General features: G+C 47.7%; 1 protein-coding gene across 1 annotated transcript in view; it reads right to left on the bottom strand.

Moving 5' to 3' along the window:
- Positions 1-23620, bottom strand: part of LOC117051996 (B-cell receptor CD22-like) — a 33430-nt gene that overhangs the window by 4745 nt on the left and 5065 nt on the right. Inside the window, exons 5-12 of the mRNA XM_033158723.1 lie at positions 23279-23338; positions 22985-23176; positions 21804-21874; positions 8812-8869; positions 7920-8333; positions 5683-5979; positions 5080-5340; positions 3295-3555 (exon numbers count right to left, since the gene is read on the bottom strand). Coding sequence (XP_033014614.1) covers positions 3295-3555; positions 5080-5340; positions 5683-5979; positions 7920-8333; positions 8812-8869; positions 21804-21874; positions 22985-23176; positions 23279-23338 — 1614 coding nt within the window. The remainder of the gene's footprint in view (positions 1-3294; positions 3556-5079; positions 5341-5682; positions 5980-7919; positions 8334-8811; positions 8870-21803; positions 21875-22984; positions 23177-23278; positions 23339-23620) is intronic.

The raw sequence follows: 23620 nt of genomic DNA, 5'->3' as shown, positions 1-23620 counted from the left end.
ACACTCCTTCAGGTGTACTGGACAGAGGCCATTTAGGGCTTTAAAGGTCAGCACCAACACTTTGAATTGTGCTCGGAAACGTACTGGGAGCCAATATAGGTTTTTCAAGACCAGTGTTATGTGGGCTCAGCAGCTGCTCCTAGTCACCAGTCTAAATGCTGCATTCTGGATTAGTTGTAGTTTCCGGGTCACCTTCAAAGGTAGTCTCACATAGAGCACATTGCAGTAATCCAAGTGAGAGATAACTAGAGCATGCATCACTCTGGCAAGACAGTCCGCGGGCAGGTAGGGTCTCAGCCTGTGTACCAGATGGAGCTGGTAGACAGCTGCCCTGGATACAGAATTAACCTGCGCCTCCATGGACAGCTGTGAGTCCAGAATGACTCCCAGGCTGTGCACCTGGTCCTTCAGGGGCACAGTTACCCCATTCAGGACCAGGGAGTCCTCCACACCTGCCCGCCTCCTGTCTCGCAAAAATAGTACATCTTTCTTGTCAGGATTCAACCTCAATCTGTTAGCTGCCATCCATCCTCCAACCACCTCCAGACACTCAAAAAGGACCTTCACCGCCTTCACTGGTTCTGATTTGAAAGAGAGGTAAAGCTGGGTATCATCCGCATACTGATGAACACCCAGCCCAAACCCCCTGATGATCTCTCCCAGCGGCTGCATGTAGATGTTGAAAAGCATGGGGGAGAGGACAGAACCCTGAGGTACCCCACAAGTGAGAGCCCAGGGGTCTGAACACTCACCCCCCACCACCACTTTCTGAACACAGCCCAGGAGGAAGGAGCGGAACCACTGTATAACAGTGCCCCCAGCTCCCAACCCCTCTAGCCGGTCCAGAAGGATATTATGGTTGATGGTGTCAAAGGCCGCTGAGAGATCCAGCAGAACTAGGAAACAGCTCTCACCTTTGTCCCTAGCCTGCCGGATGTCATCGACCAGCGCGACCAAGGCAGTTTCAGATCTGAATCCTGACTGGAAGGGATCCAAATGTTCCACTTCTTCCAGCCATGGCTGGGGTTGTTCAGCAACCACTTGCTCAGTCACCTTGCCCAAGAATGGAAGATTTCAGACTTGGCCATATTGGCAGCATCTAAAGATGGTTTTTTAAGAAGTGGTTTAATAACCGCCTCTTTTAGCAGGTCTGGGAAGGCTCTCTGGCAGAGAGAATCATTCACAACCCCGCGCAGCCCATCGCCCAGCCCCTCCCGGCTAGCTTTTATAAGCCAGGAAGGGCAAGGATCAAGGAGACAGGTGGTTGGTTTCACTCATCCAAGCAACCTGTCCACATCCTCGGAGGTAACAGATTGGAATTGATCCCACACAACTTGACTAGACAGGACTCTAGCACTCTCCCGCCCAGGCCCTGCTCCCAGAGTGGAGTCTACCTCTTCCCAAATCTGAGTGACTTTATCTGCAAAAAACAAACAAAAACCCATTGCAAAATCATTGCAGGAGATCATGTGGCCTGTACTGGGCCCTGATGAAGCAGGTGGTTCCACTAGATTGCAAACCACCTGAAAAAGTCTTCTGCTGCTATTTTCTGCAGATGCAATAGAGGCGGTGAAGAAAGTCTTCTTCGCCATGACTACCACCACTTGGTAGGCTCGACATGGAGCTCTAACCCATGTCCGGTTAGTTTCAGAATGAGTTATCCACCACCGGCACTCTAGCCGTCTCAGCGATTGTTTCATTGCCCTCAGGTCCGGGGAAAACCACGGGGCTGTCCGGGCTCCATGCAATCGGAGAAGGCGCTTTGGAGCCAAACAGTCAATAGCCCTGGTTAACGCCACATTCCAGTGGGCCACAAGGGAATCAGCTGAAAGGCCATCAACATCTCCAAGTTGTTTACGTGCACAGTTGCGGGTCATTTTCCAGGAGTATTTCATTTCTACATTTATATCCACTTTCCAAAAGTTAAGAGTCATGTTCACAATAACATGGAAAAGGTTGCAGATTAAAGATTGTAGTTCAATCTCTGACGTCTCCCACAATTTACTGGGAAAAGTTACTGTGCCCACTAGGCCCAGAATCCTGAGCTGTTTGTTTCTTTGAATAAAGAGTTAACTTCACTGACATCATGTGAGTTATTACTGACCAGCTCCTGGCACCTGCCCTGACATAGAACAGCTTCCCAATTTCCAAGTCCCACTAACATGATCAGCATCATTCAAATACCACCAGCAGAAGCATGGGAGCATTCAACACACATGAGCTGCTAGTCTGCAGCACTGTAGGTGCCCCCAAGTATAAGTTATGTAGGAGCAGGTGAGCAAGAAATTGCTCATACTGAAAATGCAGTGGTGGGCCTTGCACATTCAGATTTACAACATTTAAAAGGAAGGGCCATAGCTGAGTGGTAGGGCATCTGCCTTGCATGTGGAAGGTACTAGGTTCAATCCCCAGTATGCCCACACAGGGTTAGGAGAACTTTCCATGCTCCTGCATGGAACTTTGCAGAGCCATGGCCAGTTTAGACAACATAGCACTAGATGAGCCCAGTGGTCTGACTTTGTATAAGGTAGCCACCTCTGTTCTTAACTAAATGATTCAATGGCCTTATTTCACTCTACACTAGCCAGCAAAGGAGGATCTTCCCTTACACCCCTGCCCAACATGAACATGGAGAACATCAATAGAGGAAGGTTGGTGGTGTCCAACTCTCTCCATAAGATCTGGGTCCATGATGACCAGCAAGTAGAGGATTCACCCTCTTCCCCAGCCAGCATGGTATCCAAGGGCTGTGCACAAGCAGGATTGGGACAAAATTCACTCAAGGTGGCTGGTGCTACTATCCCAATTCAGCTTGCGGAAATCAAACAGAGCTGCTCATTTATACAAGCAGCCTTGTCTGACCTCTCATTGCATCCCAAGGTAAGAGCTTCAGGACAGCCCATAGGGATCAGGTCAAAGGCCCATCACATTCAGCATCTTGATCTCACAGTGGTCAATAACAAAGATGCTTGTGGACAGTCCTCAAGCAGGACGTGAACACAACAACACTGTCCCCACTTCAGATTTCCAACACACAACCTCTGATGGTGGAGGTACAACAAAGCTATCATGTCTAGCTGCCATTGATAACCTTCTCCAAATACGCCCAACTCTCGTTTAAATTTGTATATGATGTGTCACATACTTTGCATGCAAGTGGCCAATATTCCTGATACCTCCAGAGTTTTTATTTGCAAAAGGATCAGGTGGCAACTGATGCAGAGCACAGCTGTGACCCTGACAGTCCAAGTCCAAGCGACAGACCCTTCACTCCCTGAAACTGAGGTTACTTACACTGAACATCCAGGGTGATGGATGGGGATGTTGAATTTCCAATGCCGTTGCAGGCTATGCAGTAATAGGTACTGGAATCTCTGGCCTGGATCGCCTCAAAACGCAGCTCCTCGTCAGTTCCAATTATGCCAGACTCACTATATTTATACCAGACATGGCGGTTGGTGGCAGGATTGCCTCGGGAAGAGCACCGCAAAACCACGTTGTCCCCTTCTTTGATTATCCCCGTTAGCATGTCAATCTTCACATCCTTTGGTGGATCTGGGGTAGAGATATTATGGACACTGAAATCAGGACTCTTGATTCAGGGCAAGAAAATTTGTATGCTTCCTTGGGCGACAAGAGAACAGAGAGAGAGTAACATGTGTATTCAGTGATTAGTGAATATAGCAAAACTGGCCCCACCATATGGAAGGGTGAGTCAGTCCACTCCAGGAAGGACATTTTGGGATACTGTTAGAAGACAGATCAGTACTATGCTGATGATGTCTATTGTTGGCATCCACCTTTCTTGAGAGACAACAGAGCGTGCTTCCGGGGGTTTAGTCAAATCGCTGCGTTAGCAGCATCAAAGTAACCTCCATATGGCACGAGCCTGGGCAGTGTGTATGGAGCTCCTGGGGTGCCCAGATTACAAGACCCCCTTCTCTGACTTGCTGATGTGGTCCACAAGAAAGAAGAGCAATATGTTTGGCACCAGCTTGGCTGCAGGAGTTGCCGGAAGAAGGCATACATGGCACCATCCAATATAACAGAGACTCCACTCTGGATCAGATGGGCTACCTTCCCAGGGTTGATGAGCCCATCTGCCTCTCACTCCCCTCTACAGCAAGTGCAGAAACTGTCTTCCTGACCATTGGACCCACTTTGGTCTCATCTGTTCAATCTGCCAGAGCCTGTCTTCACACAGTCAGAATATGACTACACTTTTATCATCATCATTCACCACCACCTCTGCTACCACCATGTCAACAGAATCACTACTGCCACCTCTACTATATCATCATCATCAGTTAATTCATTGGTGGTGATTATGATGTTTACTGCTGTGGTAAAAATTTGGCCAACCATTATTTATGTACAGTATATATTTTCATCCCACCTTTCCTCCCAGGAGCTCAAGCTGCTGCGTGTGGTTCACCACCTCCCCATTTCATCCTCACATCAACCCTGTGAAGTAGGCTAGGCAGAGAAAGGGTGACTGGGGCCCAGGAACTCCCAGTGAACTGCATGTCTGAGTGGGGATTATAATCCTGCTGCTGAAGATCTGGTCCAGCATACCACATTATTAAGGGTGAGTCAACCCAACCCCAGGGAAAAAAGATTTTGGGATAGCATTATTTTCTCATCAGATCTGTTATTTCTCATTTGGGGGTGCTGAGAAAGTCAATATATACAGAAACATGTTCAGATACTGCAGTTCAGCACCTACGGGGTTAAGTGAGGCCATTTCTATGGCACCTCCAGACCCAGCCAGACGCCAGATCACTGGATGCAACCCTGCCCATCTTTGAAGGTGACCGGACTTTAGATTGTATTCTAAAGATGCATTTTATGCAAGACCAACAATGCAGGTTTGCAAACTACATTGGTGAGTGTGTAGAATTGGCTTTAAAGAAGCTGTTTCCTGCTTTCTGTCCTGATAGTCACACAGTTCATGAAAATCAGAAGGGAAAAGTAGTTTTCTTCTGAAATAAGAAAAGTCCCTCAGAAGAGGAAGGAAGAGGCGAGCAATGTCTGTAAATCCTGATGGTCATCATTCACCAGCCCAACAAAGAAACTCACACTGGACATTGATGGTCAGTTCTGAGCTATCGAATCCAAATGCATTTTTAGCTGTACAGCGATAGACACCGGAATCTTGCTCTCTTATAGAATCAAATTCCTTTATGGGGGCCGTCCATTCATACTTCTGGGAATCCTTCCAGTACCATTGGTACGTAACTCCAGGGTTGCTACTGTTGACTGTACATGCAAGAGAGAGTTTCTCCCCTTCACAGACTGTGATTCCAGGCGTAGCGCTCAGTTTAACTCTTTTGGGACCATCTGAAATAAATAAAATATGGAAGTCAGAAGTACCGTAAGAAACTGACAGAAGCTGCAAGGCTGGAGGTCCTCAAATATAAGCAGGGACCCTTAATTATAACCCCCTCCCATCTTGCAGGGATTCCCATCACATTTCATACTCAATAACAGATATCCTCCCAAATGCGACAATCACATGCTTCTTGCTATTGTAAACGCCTAAGCCATACCCCACCATCCCTCACAAGGTTCAGAGTTCAGACAATGGCTTTTCAGAGGAACAGAATCTTGTGCAGTTCAGACGGAATATTTTTTCCCACATTTTCCCCACATAGCCCAGTTTCATCCCCTCCAAATACTCACATTTCACGTCCAATGTCATGGTGCTCTGGGATATCTCTGTCCCATTGTGGCTTTTTAGAGTGCATGTCAGAATTTTCCTGTGATCCTCCCAAGTTGGAGTAAAACGCAGAACAGTCTGGACTTTTCCATCTGTATCAGTTGTTTTTTGGGAAGACATACGAATCTCCTCCAGGCCGCTGAGAGTCAAGATAATTGGCTCATCGGGGCAATGGTAAAATACCCAGCAGGTCACTGTCACTGGCCTCTGTTCTCGGATTTGCGCCATGCTGCTTTCTATCATGGGTTTGGGTGGTGACACTGCATGCAGAAAATTAAAAGGGGAAATTCCAAGTCATTGATCAGGCAAAGCTGTAGACCAGAGATAGAGAACTTATGACTCTCTATGGTCCCCAACTCCAATCAGCCACAGCCAGCATGATCAGGGGAGATGGGGGTTCCAATCCAGCAACTTCTGGAAGTTCAAAGGTTCCCCACCCCTGATCTAAAAGGAAGCTGTTGAGCAAATAAGAGCCTTGATCATCTATCCAAAAATGGCAAGAAGCATCCAGGCCTATTTTTTACCCCTTCTGTGATGCAGCATGTTAGCATAGTTATACCTGCCTCCAGCTGGAGCACAGAAAGAATGGTCACTTTTTTCCAAATTTTGTATCAGTGGAGGCTTGCCAATGAGGACAAATGGGGCACTCCCCCGCCAACCGCAGTCTGCCCTCGGCCAGTACCCCTCCCATCTGCCTCCTGACCAGTTCATTGGGGTCTGACACTGTCAACTTCCTCCTCACTCTCAGAGTTCCCCAACTACAATGCAGCAGGGAGGAGGACAGAGACAAAACTAGAATCGGTTGGCTTTGCTTGTCAATGGCTCTGGTATCACCTACTATTGGCCTCTCTGTCTATCATCCTACCAGTCCCTATGGGCACCAGCTGGCACTGGTGGCTCTATATGCATGAGGATCTAGGGCATGTGAGAGCCAGTTCTGTAGAAGGAGGAGATGCCTCTGCTGGTGGAGCCATCAAGCTGCCAAGTCTCCATCCCCACAGAATGGGAACAGTGCTGCATGTGACAAATGCAGAGAAGGGTGGGAAATAAGGACATCTTATATCCCTAGTTGGCTGAATTACTATAGATTTTTGAGCTGATCTTTGTCGAATGGGCATATGCAGAAATGATTTTATTCCTGTTTTTCAGAGAACTTGTAGAAGTGATTTTCTTGATTTGAATTTCATATGAATTATTTTATTGTTTTTAAAGCTGAACTTGTGTATATGGTATCCCCATACTGAACTCGTGCACCAATTCAGAGCCTTCAGGCTATAAAGTGGATTATAAATTTGTTAGGTAGTAAAATAAATAAATGATTCTTTTTGCATATCAAAGTGCTCTTAAAGCAAATAAGAACACAGTGTGTTGTATCCATAGTTAATCTACTTAGGTCCATTATTTTCAATAGGTCTACTTTGAGTCGACTAACGTTTGATGCAACACAATGTAGGAGGCTGGCTGATGAGTGGCACATTAGTTTCACACAGATATGGCAAGGCCTCCTAGCAAATTGAAGAAACCCTTATAGGAGGGGATTCCAGAAATGTTCTTCAGTTACCAGTCTACCCATTACTGTTAGTCCACTCTTGGGATCATTTCCAATTCCTTAATTCTGTGATTCCATGATTCCCATAGGATTACAATTACAGCCTTAGAAAATTGAAAATTTAGGGCTCCTCCAGAAAAAACCTATTTATTGAGCGTTCATCTTCATTTGCTTGCATGAAACTTATGCAGAGTTAGATTATATCCTTGTTGAGCTTTTGTTCTGATTTGATGACAGGGCAGTTAAGCATCTGTTATTCACCTTGATTTCTTTATATGGTATTTACACATCTTCCCACATTAGCCATTTGCTCACCCCACACTTTTCAGTGCATGACCCTGTCACAAGCCAAGCTACAGAAAGGCTGATTCTTTTTAAAAGTGAATTATTGCACTAGGGCAACAGAGCACTTAAAAGTGCATAAATCTACATTTGTGGTATGCACTTGAATCTCTCCCACAGAACAGTGACAGTCTGGAGCATAGCTGTCAACTTTTCCCTTTTCTTGCAAGGAATCCTATTCGGAATAAGGGGATTTCCCTTTAAAAAAGAGAAAAGTTGACAGCTATGGTCTGGAGGTGCCCCTAGCTTCCAGACTACTTGACCACTTTGGCATGAGTGGAGGAGAAATCATCTCTGAAAGTTTCTTACCATTAATATTAACAGCAGTATCAGCAAACCATCTGTCTAGTTTACGGTTGATTCCAACGAAGCCATAAAGTCTTGCTCCATATTTGCCACTGTCATTTTTCTGGAGATGAGAGATCTTCAGGCTGCAGTTTCTGTTGGCTAAATTCCCAACAAAGCTCACCCGATTTGGAAAGTGAGGATCTGTTGGAGTCAGGTACTTCTCCGAGGTAGTGGAGCCATTGTATAACATGATACCAGAATAATCTTTCAGTGTCTCAACATACTCGGGGTCAAAATACCAAATCAGGAAAAAGTTGTCAACCCGAGTCCCCTTATATGTTAGGCCGATCTTGCACGGAATCAGAATACAGGATCCTTCCCACGTAGCGAGATTATTCGGGGCAATAGTCAACAAATTTTCATTACTCAAGATACCTAAATCGGAGAAAAACATGTGATATTTTGCTCAGCTCCCACCATGCATTCAAAAGGATGATGAAAATGATTTCAAGGCAGTGCTCTCTAATCAAAACTAAACTAAACTTCTGACCGCCTCTCCAGACTGGTAGCTTTTTTTTTTGCAGTAATATTCTGAAACATGTCAATAGCATTGCATTAGTGGGGGGATTTATACTGGACTATTGACACATCATCAGAGGCACTTTTAGGGTGGCAGGAGTGGTGTTGTCACACTGAGCACTACCCTGCAGGGGTCATCAAGTCAATGTTTCAGAATGAAGCTACAGAGGTGGGGTTCGTGGAATTTTAGTGTCACACAGGACACCGCTGAAATGGGAGAGCCCAGCATCCACCACTGGCTTCTGTCCATTCTTCCCTAAAAACCAAAGAGAGCAGTGGTGCTTAAAAGAGACCAGAAGCCCAATCTGCTTTGTTGGCACACATCATGCATTACCTGGAAGGAAGAGCAGACACAAGAAACTCCTCATTGTGGATTCATGCAAGGGCCAAATCTGGAAGCAAGGGGGTGGAAATGGATTATTGATTAATTCGGTTACAGTTATGTACCATCAAAAATATATTCCCCGATTCATAAGAATGTGTATTGACATGTGCCCAGAGAGAAGGCTTGTATGCAGCTTGGTGAAAGGGGGAGTACCTGTCACAACCTCTGTTCTTGCTCATTCAGCTTCTGCTCCCATAGTACTCCTAACCAGACTACAACTCCCATCAGCTGGGGCTGATGGAGTCCAACAACAACTGGAGGGCACCACATTAGCTGCTTCTGATCTGGAAAGCCTCAGAACCAAGCCTCCTCAACCCCCCCCCCCCCATTTTTGCCTTTTTCTATCCCTGCATTCTGACTGGGAAGGGCCGCAGCTCAGGGACAGAGGACATGATTTGCATGCACAAGGTCCCAAATCCAACGCCTCTCATTGCAGGGCAGGGAGAGATTCATCCTCAAGTTCAGAAGAGTTGCTGCCAGTCCGTAGGCAATATTGACTTGAGCCAGTGTGGTGTAATGGTTAGAGTACTGGACTATGACTTGGGAGACCAGGGTTCAAATCCCCACTGTGCCCTGAAACTCACAGGGTGACCTTGGGTCAGTCACCATCTCTTCGCCTAACCTACCTCACAGGGTTGTTGTGAGGATGGAAGGAGGGAGGGAACCATGTGCCACACCTTGAATGCCTTGGAAGAAAAAAGGTGATAGATAAATGTAATAAATAAACAATAAATCCTATTAATGGACTGATTCTGTATGTGGCACTTTTCTATGTCCCTAACTACCAGGAAGACAGCCATCTCCAGTAAGCATTGAGGATAGGGAGGGAAATATTTTTTTAAAAAAAAATCAAATCCATTATGTTCACAGCAGCCAGAAATATTTGCATGCAGTTGGGAGTTGTCTTTGAAATTCATCTTCGCTTTCATAAACAATAAAAATCACCAAACAAGTACAAAAGAAACTTAATATTTTGTTTCTTTAACCAGATTACTTTGGGGGGGGGTCACTAAAGCGACTCCCAAAACCGTTTTCTACCAATCAGCTAATGTGACGCCCCTCTTATGTAAAAGGAGTGAATCCAGAGATTTCAATTGTTGTTGTCCAATGATTTCTGCAAAGACCCCAGTCCAAAACTGTGACACTTTGTAACAAGTCCTCCAACTGAGATGAAATGACCTCGGCTCCTTATATCCTCTCCAACATAGTCTCTAATCAGACACCTTCATTTGAAACAGTCTCAAAGGAGTCGTATACTATTTTTGCGATACTTTCAATGCTTGTTCTCTCATGGTAGATGAAACTGATGTCAACGGGAACCTTAACCACATAGAAGTCCAACAATTGTCTTCAATCAAAATATTCCAGTCTGACTCTCACATCCATTTCAGGCTTTCTGCAGAGCTCATATCAATGCTCTGAAGGAGGATATAAATAGGAGACACCAACCTCTCCACTTCACCCTCAGAGCTCAGAAATACTAGCTTGAACGGCATGAGAGGAAAGAAGAAGAAGAGAAGAAGAAGAGTTTGGATTTGATATCCCGCTTTTTACTACCCGAAGGAGTCTCAAAGCGGCTAACATTCTCCTTTCCCTTCCTCCCCAACAACAAACACTCTATGAGGTGAGTGGGACTGAGAGACTTCAGAGAAGTGTGACTAGCCCAAGGTCACCCAGCAGCTGCATGTGGAGGAGTGGAGACACGAACCCGGTTCCCCAGATAACGAGTCTACTGCTCTTAACCACTACACCACACTTAAGAACATTTCCAAATCTATATTGCAAACAGAACGTACGATTCTAAATAAAGAGAAACCAAAATGGACAGATTTCACCAACCATAGTGAACATGCACTGAATTTGCCTTGCAAAATTGAAAGCTCCTTTTCAAACTCCTGCCTGTTTCGATTTGGCCACTGACAGCTACTGCTTCTCCGGCATGCTGAGATGCTGCAGGAAGTACAGTGAAGCTGGAATCAGCAGACCCAGACATGGTAGGCCCTGTGACAACACCCCCCCCCAATGAGTGCAGTGCAGGGCAGGGGTCTCAGGCTGCCCCATCAGCTGCTCCTGTCTCCGTCTCCTCTTTTTCGCAGAGGCAAGACTCAGCCAGACTGAGCTGTTCTACGAAAGTTCATCCTCCCCTTGCAATAAATAGACTTTGCAACCTGTATGCTGGCCCACCCCAGTTGTAGTGGAGACAGCAGAGCACCCCTTACAGAGTCAATAGGCAGTGCAGCCATACCCTCCGACATTCCTCAGATGGAAACAGGGACCTTCTATTCTACATCAGCATCATTGCTTAAGCATTTCCTCCTGATCCAGTACAAAAGTTATTAGAGGAAACAAACAAAACTGCAGTATTTTAAGCACAGAAATCTTTGAATTTATGTACTGCGTTTGGGGAAGCTGGAGGAAAAAGAATAAAAACCCCAAATCAATTAATACAACTAACTGTGTTTGTATACACACACAACATGAACAATAAATGCAACATTGTAAAAATAAATAAATACATACGTACATATACACATACACATACACGGGTGAACAGAGTTCTGAACCAAATTCAAATACTGCTTGTGGTTAGACCTCCCTAGGGTTGGGAGCAATGTTTGGTTGCGTCTATATTTTAATGCAAAACAACCTACTTCTCATTTCCTGAAATAAAGTGTTGACCAAAACTTAGCTATTCTTTCGCCATTCTCCACATGTGCAAGACTTCTATCAAAACACCCATTTGAAATGCATGTGGAAGGGAAAGTCCTATGCATTAAAATGCATATATTGGTAGGAATGACAGCATTAAAAATGCATTCTGTTAGGCAAATTTGCTTGGGAAAATTTATCTATGAGACAAAACAGCATACAAAGGTGTGCATTTTTTTTTAAAAAAAATGATACTTTAAAGGAAAAATCGAACTAATGTGGAAATGTGGAAAACCGAAATTAAGATAGGATACATGGGAAATTGAACGAAGCCAACTTCAACAAATTCCACTACTGCATGCCCTCCTACCAATCTTTCTAACACATAGGACAAAAAACAATTTGTATTACCTGTGTAGCTGTATCTTTAAGTGAAGGGAATGGAAGGCTCCCACCACCCACTACATATATTGACAGCATGATACTGGATCCAGATCAGGACCCAAGAGGCAGGGAGGAGTGCCTGTTAGAAGGCTTGAACTGTTTGCTTCAATTCTCAATCAGAATTGAGAGCCCCAAACCTACACAACTGAAATAAACAAAATCTTGTTTTACTTCGCCAATTGCAGGTGAAGAAAGGCCACAGTGGGGGGTGAAGGGTTAACACTGCCTTGTTTTCTGATTGGGTACCCCCATAGTGGCAATCTGTGTAAACAAACACACCTGCATTGAAAGGCACAGCTATGTAACATTTACATGTGTTTACAAAGTTTGTTACAGAATTGTTTCCCCAACTAAACCCCTGTACACTGGGCTGCTGCCTGGAGGAGACAGTTTGCCCAGGGACCTGCCAAACCTACAGCCAGCCCTACATGGATCAAAAATGCTAGTTGCCTTGTTCACTCAACAGAGGTGCCAGCTGCCTCTACACAGTACAAGGGTTTGCATGAAACAGTTCACATGCGTTGATTTGCAAAGCTCAACTGTTGCGTACACAGACTCTACTCCCATTGAACATTAGATGTGAATAATTGCAAGTGTGTACAGCTCAACGGCCTAGCTACACAGGTACACAGATTGTACCTTTGCTGTGTGTCACCTGTGAACACCCCTAGTGAGACTTCCCCTTATGGATCATTCATCAAAAAACCCTTAGGAGATCAAAGCTCTGGAGTAAGAGTTATTTCCCAAGGAATCATTCATTTGTATTCCTACCTGATAGTGAAGATGCAGGCGAAGTATGAGGAGCTCAGCTTAGCTGTTTTAAGAGCACCCTTTCAGTGCTAAGTGCAGCTGTTTGCCAGGCTCCAAGTCGGCCAAGCTGAGATGGCCCAAAATAAAAATAAACCCAGCAGCAACTAAGGCTGTGCATCTGTCACAAGAACTTCCCTCTTTCTGCCCTGAGCAGAAGATCTGGGGGCATCTGGTTCTGCTGCTTCAAGCTTGGCTGAGTCCCTGCGGTTCAGGGCGAGCTATTTTTGTTGAAATAGTAGCCAACCCACATTGCTGTGAGTTTGAGACCCAAGCAATGCATGGCCAGTCAGCAGGAACCCCTGACAGCAGAGGACCATCCAATGTTTCATTTAAGGAAGGGGTGGGCCTGAACAGCAGATGCAGGCATCTGCCTGATTTCATGTGGGTGGCAAGAAAGAGGGAAATGGGGGGGGGGGGACAGGGTAGCAGAGAGAGGGTAGCAAACGTAATTCCATAGTGACCAACATAACATTTGTAAGCTGCTTTACATAATATTTTGCCTTTTAGCTAATATTATTTGAACTCCAGCAGGGGCGTAGCAAGGGGGGCGGAGGGGGCGGGGGGCCCAGGCAGCACCCCTGCTGAGGGTGAAACTTTGGGCGTTGGCCCCGCCCCCAGGACTTTTTAAAAAAAATATTTAATTTTTTAAAGGCTATTTTCGGCTCCACCCCAGCAGCCACCCTGCTGGCTGGCTTGCGGAGCCGGGGCATGGAGAGGGGCGGACCAGCGAGGAGGAACACCCTCTCCCTGCCCCGACTTGCGCTCCACCAAGGGAGCCCGGGCAGTGGATTCAGGAGTCTTTGCAGCCCGCCCCGGGCAGCCAAGGGGCTAAGAACGCCCCTGAACTCTAGTTAAGATTAAACTGTTTGTGTTAACTGGCTTAATCCTCAAGAAGTATGTCATTGTGTAAATGTTTACTTTTCACAGTATTTTAAAACTGATGTGACCAATAGAACTATTTTGGAGCCTCCAGAATTCCATACCCTCCAAGTGTCCCCATTTTCCAGGGACAGTCCCAGATTTACAAAAGCTGTCCCAGTTTCTAATTTAATCTCCGGATGTCCCGCTTTTCTTTAGAATGTCCCTATTTTCATTGGAAGGCATGGAGTTATGTGAACGCAGGGTGATCTTCCTCTTGGCTGCGTACTTCGGATCACACTGGTTGCTGAGCTGAGACTATCTCCTACGGTTGTATTGTTCCTTTGCCTGCTTATTCTAAACCGCTAGCAGGGGTCTGCAACCTTTAAGACAAAAAGAGCCACTTGGACCTGTTTCTGAAGAAAAAAAAAGAAACTGGGAGCCGCAAAACCACTGCGACATTTAAAACAAATATAACACTGCATTTTATTTTTAAAAATCCGATTTAAATTTAAAAAATCTGATTTAAATAAAAAAAATCCATTTTTTATTATTTTTTTAAAAAATCATTCATTTTTATCCAACCTGGGGACCACTACCAGGTCACAGCCTGATCCAAGGTGGGTTGCAACAGCATACAAATATTTGATTTGTTGTTGTTTTTTTAAAAAAAATGAGTCCTCAACTGCACACTTGTGTTAAATGTTTGTACCATGTCTAATTGAAGACTGCTGGCTTTTACAATAATCTTAGTGTCTTTTACCCTTAATATTCCAGACCAGAGGCTATGCTCACCTCTTCCAACCCCCTCTCTTGCTAAATAAAGCACAGAATTGCACCAGAGAAGCCTGTGATGTTTGTGCTGACTTGCATACAGGTGGCTGTAGTAGTTCGTAGTGTTCAAAGCTTTTTAGGGGAGTTCCCTGCCCCCTTAATGACAATGGCGATAGATTTTGCACATGAACACAGATCCAAGTTAGGACTCCTCTCTTCCACGCCAACAAGTGCTTTGTCAAGGCTCCCCTAACACACACTCAGGACAGAGGAAAAACTGCAACCTTTTGGGGCATCATTCTCCTACCCATGTCTCTGTGAGAACCAGCCCTTTATTCTGCCTCCCGTAGTACATCCTCCCCCTTCAAGAAATCATTTCCTTTGGACTTTCGGCCCATCTCCACCCCTATTACTCCTTGCCCTCGCGAAGGAAGCATTTTCACAAGTTTTCTTTTTGGTGGGCTGTCCGTGCTTCCAAACACCTGGAAGTCACGACAGGGGCTTCTCCCCCCACCTAGTAAATTCTGCCTCTGCATAAGTTACTCAGGTTTGGTTTTCTTTACCAGCCCACCCAACAACCCACCCACCCCGGTCGAAGCAGAGCAATAAGTCATTTACCTCAGCAGGGGACAAGCTCAGCTCCAATAATGAAACCCTTCCAAGGAGTGGGGGGGGGTCCAAAACTTGTGACAAGCAGGTAGGTGGTTGGAGAGCAGCATCAGAGGGGGAGGGGGGAAGGAAATGAGAGGGGGAGGGGGGAAGGAAGCGAGAGAAAGCTTTCCCAGTTTTTACGCAAGCCGGAGCCTGAAAGGTTGCCAGAGCGCGTGCGGCAAGGAGACTAAAGAAGTGCTATTGTGGGTCAAGTGACCTAGAACTGGGAGAAAAGAAAGCGCGGGAGAACAAGCCCCTCTTTCAGCCGCCGAGGAGGAATCCCCCGGATCTCCTCCAGCCACAGGCTGCCCAACCAAACCGGGGCAAAGCCAAGGCGCCGCTCTTTGCGCCGCGTGTTTGGAGAGGCCACTTTGGAGAGGCCACAGCCGGAGGGCGCGGCGCAGGCGGCCAACTTGCGCTCCCGCGCTCTGCCTGGCAGCCTAAGCAACACACCTGAGGAAGCAGCGGCAGAGGACTCCCCCTCCGCAGTCCCAGTCCCCCACCCCAAGGGACTCGTTGGGGGGTTGCAAAGCCCCCCACCCACGGCAGGCAGAGAGCTCGACGGTGGTTTCTGCCCAGCCAGCCCAGCTTTGCGCCCTGGAAGGCGGGGGCGACGTGACTAACCTTGCCTGGTGAGGTCCGCCGGCGGCTCCGCTCGACGCTGCTGCGGAAGAACGCACAACTGCCTTTTCCTCCATGCAGCCTTTTTAAGCAGCCACGTCCCTGCTGTGCGTGCTCGGGCTCCTAGGAGCCTCCAAGCCCCCTCGCGACACATGCACCCATTGGCTCCTGAGACGCGGGTCCCGGGCAAGGGCGAGTCCCGGCCTTGCTCCGGGGCGGAGAGAGACGCGCGCCCGCGAGAGCGCGGTCTGAGGCTGCGAGCGGAACCAGGAGTGAAGGAGGCAGCGGCAGGGAAACAGGCGCAGCTTCCTCGGCCATTTTTAAAAGGAGGGCTTCCCCCCTCGCCCTCGCCCACCACCCGCCGCCCCTGGCCCAGCCCACAGCTGCCTACCTCGTCGTCGCCTCGATGCAGCAGCCAGCAGCAGCTCCACACCAGCAGCAGTAGCCACACCTCTGGAGGGAAACTGCTGCTGTCTGCTGCTGCGCCTGCGCTGGCAAAAACGAGGCACGATGCATGAGCAGAGCAGCACAGCAGCAGCACCCTCAGCCTCCGGAGGGCGGGCCGCCGGCCAGCTGGAGGGCGGCCGCTGCCGTTGGCCAGCTGGAGAAGTGGACAGGCGTATCCGCCCCGGAGCCCCGGAGCCGCGGCAAAGGTGTAAAAGAGCCGCATGCGGCTCCGGAGCCGCAGGTTGCAGACCCCCGCGCTAACGCTTTCCTCCCTACTTCTGGCCTTACCCTCCCTTCCCTACCCATTTATTTCTTAACACCCTCCTGTCCCAAATCCCCCCCTTCGCCCCCTTCCCCCCATTCTTTTTTTTATTAAAAATTTATAAGATTTTCCAATTAAAAGCACAAATCATTACATGGTTAAACTTTTCATACTCCCCCCTCTCCCACCAACGGGAGCAAAATATCCAAACCCCCCTCCCACAGGAGTACATAAAATCATTATACGTTTAACCCCGCCTGCTAGTCTGCCTGCCACAGTTTTGTTTTGGTCACACATGTTACAGTGGTGCTCCTGGCAAGGAGCTCGTTCCCTTGCTGCTGTGGAAAGGGCAAGAAAACGCATTAATGCCTTTGCGGTTAAAACAGTGCGTGCACTGGGTGCAGTGGACATACCGCATCCTGATATTACCCTCCAGTCTGCCTCCCTGTTTCAGAGGGATGGATTACACTTCTCCGTGGGGAATGATCTATGGCTGGGGGCGATTATGGAAGGTCTCAAGGTTTGGCTGGACCTGTGAGTGGTTTTTTGGCAGGAGCCGTTGGCTCTGGTGGTGGTTAGGCATTGGTTATTGTGTTGATTACTGGATGGGTGGTGCCCACCTCCAGAATGATGATGATAATGGTGTGCAGGGAATTCCGTTAAAGGAATCCAGGGACTCAACATGCGCAATAGCCCCTGGGACCTCTGGGGAGAGGGAGGCTTTGCCCTCAGCCTCCTTAACTCTCCCCAGTTGGCATTCTCCCGACGCTGACCCAAAGTCAGCTTTGGCCCGGCGGACAGCTAGTCTGAACCAATGCCTACGCAACCACTCACAGAATTTGTATTTGAATAAAGTTGTGGCCTAAATTATTGCCAAAAACCCAAACAAAAATTTATGTCTCAAGTGTGAATTCTTTGTGGGGTGGCTTGAGGTCCTCGACACGCAACCACCGAGCCAAGGAGATGAGTAACTACACAACGTTAGATGACATCTGAAGGCAGCCCTGTAAAGGGAAGTTTCTAAATGTTTAGTGACTTATTAGGTTTTCATATACATTGGAAGCCACCCAGCGTGACTAGTGGGCGGGCCAGAGGCAAAAGTGGGCAGAGCAAGGAATGTAAACTATACCTTTGTATAGTGGGCAAACACTCACTCACATTTCTGTATTCTCTGTGTTCTCCAAGACACATGATCAGAGTTCAAGGACACATTCCAGATAAGCCAAAACACTCAGGGGGCAAAGTGTGTTTGTGGCTGGGGAGAGATAAAGACACCCAGGATGGCTGCATTCAGCCTCCAGGCCTGATGTTCCACACCCTTGTTAAAGACGACAGTGGCAGACCCATGTCTTCAAAGAAAAATCTACCATTTAAGACACCAGAAGGATGCATGGACAGGGTACACAGGACCCTTTGCCCTAGCCCTCCTCCCTTAACTGAGGGTCAAACACAACTCCCAACCCCAATTCTCTTCCCCAGCTCCATTTGGGCTCTAACACTAAAGGTAATCCAAGCTGAAAGGAAAAGCACCTTCAGCAGGAGTGAAGGGTGAGCAATAGATAGGGAGATGGCGCCCCTTGGAATTGCAGGTCTGCCTGAATGAACCATTACTGCTTGAGGCTTGCTTGGAGCAGAGTTCGATTGGAAGACAAGGATGTGGAGTCGCCAGGTGAAAGTGCAATGGAGGCTAATGAGGCTCCTGCAATTTCAAAAGCTTTGTAGCAGAGGGGTCAGCATGTTGCTTGTGTGACCCGGTCATCTTTTTGCATCTGCCGCCCCCCTGGCTTATAGGCTCACTCATAGTGTCTCAATGCTGCTGAGCAAGGGAGACTTACAGTTCCTTCTCAGAGCCAGCAGGTGGCCCAGAATACCTTGGAAGCTCTGTGTGTTTGCCTAATAACCTCTCATGAACAAGGGGATTCTAGCCGCTTATGTGACTCTGGCCAAAACTAGCCTGATGAAAAAGGAACAGCTCCGCCTACTGACTATCAAAGCGATAGCATGAGGGGCTCAAAATCGTGGAGTCACCTAGTTTGGTCGTCCTAGGGGATTTTAACATCCATGCCGACACGACCTTACAAGGGGCCGCTCGGGACTTCGTGGAAAGCATGGCCTCCATGGGGCTGACCCTGAATAAGTCTGGTCCAACTCATAGCCGAGGACATGCCTTAGACCTGGTATTCACCTCTATGGATGTTGGTGATCTGACATTAAAAAAAAGTGAAACTAAAGAAGTGCCATGGTCAGATCACTTCCTGGTGCAACTGGACTTCTCCGCAACCCTTCCCCTCTGCAGGGAGGTGGGACCAATTCGGATGGTCCGCCCCCGCCACTTAATGGATCCAAATGGTTTCCAGAGAGTGGTAGGGGATACTTTATCCCATGTTGATGGCCTTTCAGCCGATTCCCTGGTGGCCCGCTGGAATGTGGAGCTAACCAGGGCTATTGACTGTTTGGCTCCGAAGCGCCCTCTCCGGTTGCATGGAGCCCGGACAGCCCCGTGGTTTTCCCCGGAGCTGAGGGCGATGAAACAATCGTTGAGACGGCTAGAGCGCCGGTGGCAGAAAACCCATTCTGAATCCGACCGAACACAGGTTAGAGCTCAACGTCGAGCCTACCAAGTGGCGATAGCGACGGCAAAGAAGACTTTCTTCACCGCCTCTATTGCATCTGCGGAAAATAGCAGCAGGAGACTCTTTCAGGTGGTTCGGAATCTATCGGAGCCACCTTCGTCATCGGGGCCTGGTAGGGACCCCAAGATCTCCTGCAATGCGTTTGCAAAGTTTTTTGCGGATAAAATCGCTCAGATTCGGAAAGAGATAGACTCCACCGTGGGAGCAGGGCCAGGGCGGGAGAGTGCCAGAGTCCTGTCTAGTCCAGTTGCGTGGGATCAATTTCAGTCTGTTACCTCCGAGGATGTGGACAGGCTGCTTGGACGAGTGAAACCAACCACCTGTCTCCTTGATCCTTGCCCATCCTGGCTTATAAAAGCTAGCCGGGAGGGGCTGGGCGATGGGCTGCGCGGGGTGGTGAATGCTTCCCTCTGTGAGGGAGCCTTCCCAGCCCCGCTGAAAGAGGCGGTCATTAAACCGCTTCTTAAAAAAACATCTTTAGACCCGGCCAATATGGCCAACTATCGCCCAGTCTCAAATCTACCATTCTTGGGCAAGGTGATTGAGCGAGTGGTTGCTGAACAACTCCAGGCACGCCTGGAAGAAGCGGACCATTTGGATCCCTTCCAATCGGGATTCAGGCCTCACCATGGGACTGAAACCGCCTTGGTCGCGCTGGTCGATGATCTCCGGCGGGCTAGGGACAAAGGTGAGAGCTGTTTCCTAGTTCTGCTGGATCTCTCAGCGGCCTTTGACACCATCGACCATAACATCCTTCTAGACCGGCTAGAGGGGTTGGGAACTGGAGGCACTGTTATACAGTGGTTCCGCTCCTTCCTCCTGGGCCGTGTTCAGAAAGTGGTGGTGGGGGATGAGTGTTCAGACCCCTGGACTCTCACTTGTGGGGTGCCTCAGGGTTCTGTCCTCTCCCCCATGCTTTTTAATATCTATATGAAGCCGCTGGGAGAGATCATCAGGGGGTTTGGGCTGGGTGTTCATCAGTATGCAGATGATACCCAGCTCTACCTCTCTTTCAAATCAGAACCAGTGAAGGCCGTGAAGGTCCTGTGTGAGTGCCTGGAGGCGGTTGGAGGATGGATGGCGGCTAACAGATTGAGGTTGAATCCTGACAAGACAGAAGTACTGTTTTTGGGGGACAGGAGGAGGGCAGGTGTGGAGGATTCCCTGGTCCTGAATGGGGTAACTGTGCCCCTGAAGGACCAGGTGCGCAGCCTGGGGGTCATTTTGGACTCACAGCTGTCCATGGAAGCGCAGGTTAATTCTGTATCCAGGGCAGCTGTCTACCAGCTCCACCTGGTACGCAGGCTGAGACCCTACCTGCCCGCGGACTGTCTCACCAAGGTGGTGCTTGCTCTGGTTATCTCCCGCTTGGACTACTGCAATGCGCTCTATGTGGGGCTACCTTTGAAGGTGACCCGGAAACTGCAATTAATCCAAAATGCGGCAGCTAGACTGGTGACTGGGAGTGGCCGCTGGGACCACATAACACCGGTCCTGAGAGATCTGCATTGGCTCCCAGTACGTTTCCGAGCACAATTCAAAGTGTTGGTGCTGACCTTTAAAGCCCTAAACGGCCTCGGTCCTGTATACCTGAAGGAGCGTCTCCACCCCCATCATTCAGCCCGGACACTGAGATCCAGCGCAGAGGGCCTTCTGTCGGTTCCCTCACTGCGAGTAGCAAAACTACAGGGAACCAGGCAGAGGGCCTTCTCGGTAGTGGCGCCCGCCCTGTGGAACGCCCTCCCATCACAGGTCAGGGAAATAAACAACTACCTGACATTCAGAAAAAACCTGAAGGCAGCCCTTTTTAGGGAAGTTTTTAATGTTTGATATTTTTGTATTTGATTTCTGTTGGAAGCCGCCCAGAGTGGCTGGGGAAATCCAGCCAGATGGGCGGGGTACAAATAATAAATATTATTATTATTATTATTATGTACTCTTCGCTACAGTTCCATTTCAGCACCCTGGAGTCCAGACTTAATCTACTTATCCAAAGAATTCTTCTTTTCTTTTCTTTTTAAACTGCAATTTTTATTATTTTTCAGAAAACAGAACAAAACATACAGAGCAACCCAAAGGAAGAATACAGCATTCCATTAAGAAACAAAAGCAAAACAAAAAAAAAAAAAAAGCCAAATCATGCAGACTATCAATTGCTTTGTACGGCGGTATTCATGATTAGTTAGCAATGCCAACACTAATGTTTAATATGTAATTTAAAGACACTTTGATCAGCTCAGAAAGCTACAGGAGGAAACTAACAGCTAAGAAAAGAATTGCCAAATGAGGGTTAAAGCTGGATTAGAACAGATGTGGTCAACTTTACTCATCCCAAGGACTGCATTCTGTCCTTGGCAACTTCTATCAACTGTGCAGCAGTGGTGGGCAGGGCCAGAGATTAAGTGGGAGGAGCAATGGATGTTAATTTCAGTTTCAAACGGTCGGCTAGTTTTCACACACACTCATTAGAATCAAGACACCAGCTGTTCAGAAAACACAACAGTGCATGGGCAGAATCAGAGTTCTTTTCATTTAACTGGCATTCCCCATCATTAGTTTATTCTGCAAGGCAAAAAATTAAAATTCAAATGTGAATCTTGATTGGAGCCTTCAGCCAGCTTTTGAAATGGGTGTTAACACAAGGCAAAATTAGAAACAGGAATGAAACATAAAGCAGAAACATCAAAACACACGAGAAAGGTGTTTGAATCATTCTCTTCTACTGCTTCATCTGACTCCATCCACCTGCCACAAGTGACCTAAGATTCAAGGCCCTGGATCTAGCACCTTGCTTGCTGCAGCTCATTTATGAGTTTGTCAATTGCAGATCTTAATTCGTTGAACATGCTAAGGATCTTGTTTTCTGGGGAGAGAAAGAAAAACAGTATTGTAAGCAGTCAGAGCCAGCCCTAATATTGGACAGAGCAAGGAAAAGTGTCTGATATGGCTTCTTTTGGAGTGCCGTTAAAAGACAACCATCTGTGTGGTGATGTGAAGGCCTCTGCTTCAGTTGCCTAAATCTTAGAATCGTAGAATTGTAGAGTTTGAAGGAACCACAAGGGTCATCTAGTCCAACCCCCCAGCAAAGCAGGGATCTTTTGCCCAGATGGGGCTCAGACACATGACCAAGAGATTAAAAGTCTCATGCTCTTCATTCCTCCCCCAGCCCTGTTGCCAAAGCACTACCTAAAGTTAAGCCATGGTTTGGTTTCACATTATGTGCAAACCCAGGCTTGTGGTGGTTTGTCTTAGCTCCAAGAAACCATGAGCTGTATCCAAGCCTTGTTCTTGGTTTATCGCTTTTGGCTTGCTGACATAAAGGCAATCTATGAGCCTGAGTTTGGATGCAATTACTAAAACATGCTGTGGCTTCACTTTGGGTAGCATAGCAGCAACAGGAGAAATAGGGTGAGGAACAAAGTGCCTACAAATTTCTGGGTACACTTGATGCCTCTCACTAAACCCAACTTCGGCTTAGCATGGTGTCCGAACAATGTCACACTGTTGCAAGGTGTGTGTGTGTGTGTGTGTGTGTGTGTGTGTGTGTGTGTGTGTGTGTGTGAAAATAAAACAAACAAAGCAGAATTGTAAGGAGCCAGAGCCAGCCTAGCTTTAAGCAGGGCAGGGAAGCCCACCTGGGGTGGTTTATTTTGAGGTACAATCAATGGGCAACTAATTGTTCGTTATTTTGATCGCTGTATTTTACCTACTATTTTCTTGAGATGTTCTGAGGAGGTCCCATTTAGCACTTCTACAATTGCCATAACATCAGAGAGGGCAAGGCACCACACCTCAGATGGCATGTTTTGGGGTTGTTAGGCACAGCACCACCTGCGTCCCTGGAGATGCCAAGGATTGAACATAGGACTGTGCATATAAAGTGACTGCACTCCCACTAAACTCCACAAAAAGATGAGGAAAATGCTAACGTTAATGGATGCCTTCCATGGTGAATGTTAGGGGCCATACTTACGACCTTGCGATTTCCTGGTGGAGTAGAACTCTTCCCAGAAAGCATTGCACTTGCAGGGTATCTGAGAAGAGGAAGGAAGAGGAAGCGGAGTTGGAGAGGATGGTTGAGGCTGGGGAGAAGCCTGAGTCGTCGGACACAAGGAGCAGATCTGTTCCAGGGTGCAGCCTGGTAGCGAGGAGGCCTGTGTCTCTTCTGAGAAGGAAAGGAGAAGCATTTAGGACATGTGTGCGCACACACCCCTCCAAGTATGAAGTCAAATAATGAAATCTGTTCAAACCTGCTATGTCGGCTTACCATCTTTTTTCTTGGGTTTGGGCCCTGAGGTGGCATGGGGTAGCCCGTCCAGGCAGTTAGCTAGAAAAAGAAAATGATCCAATGAGTTATTTGGCCTATGGCTCATCTCTCACAGAAGCTGCATGTGGATGTTGAAAAGCATGGGGGAGAGATCAGAACCCTGAGGTACCCCACAAGTCAGAGCCCATGGGTCTGATCACTAATCCCCCACCACCACTTTCTGGACACAGCCCAGGAGAAAGGAGCGGAACCACTGTATAACAGTGCCCCCAGATCCCAACCCCTCTAGACGGTCCAGAAGGATGTTACAGTCGATGGTGTCAAAGCCCGCTGAGAGATCCA

This window comes from Lacerta agilis, chromosome 8, assembly GCF_009819535.1.
Source record: "Lacerta agilis isolate rLacAgi1 chromosome 8, rLacAgi1.pri, whole genome shotgun sequence".
In the NCBI taxonomy this organism is placed as follows: domain Eukaryota; kingdom Metazoa; phylum Chordata; class Lepidosauria; order Squamata; family Lacertidae; genus Lacerta; species Lacerta agilis.
The sequence above is the reverse complement of the archived record's forward strand: the minus strand, read 5'-3'. Positions and strand labels throughout refer to the sequence as shown.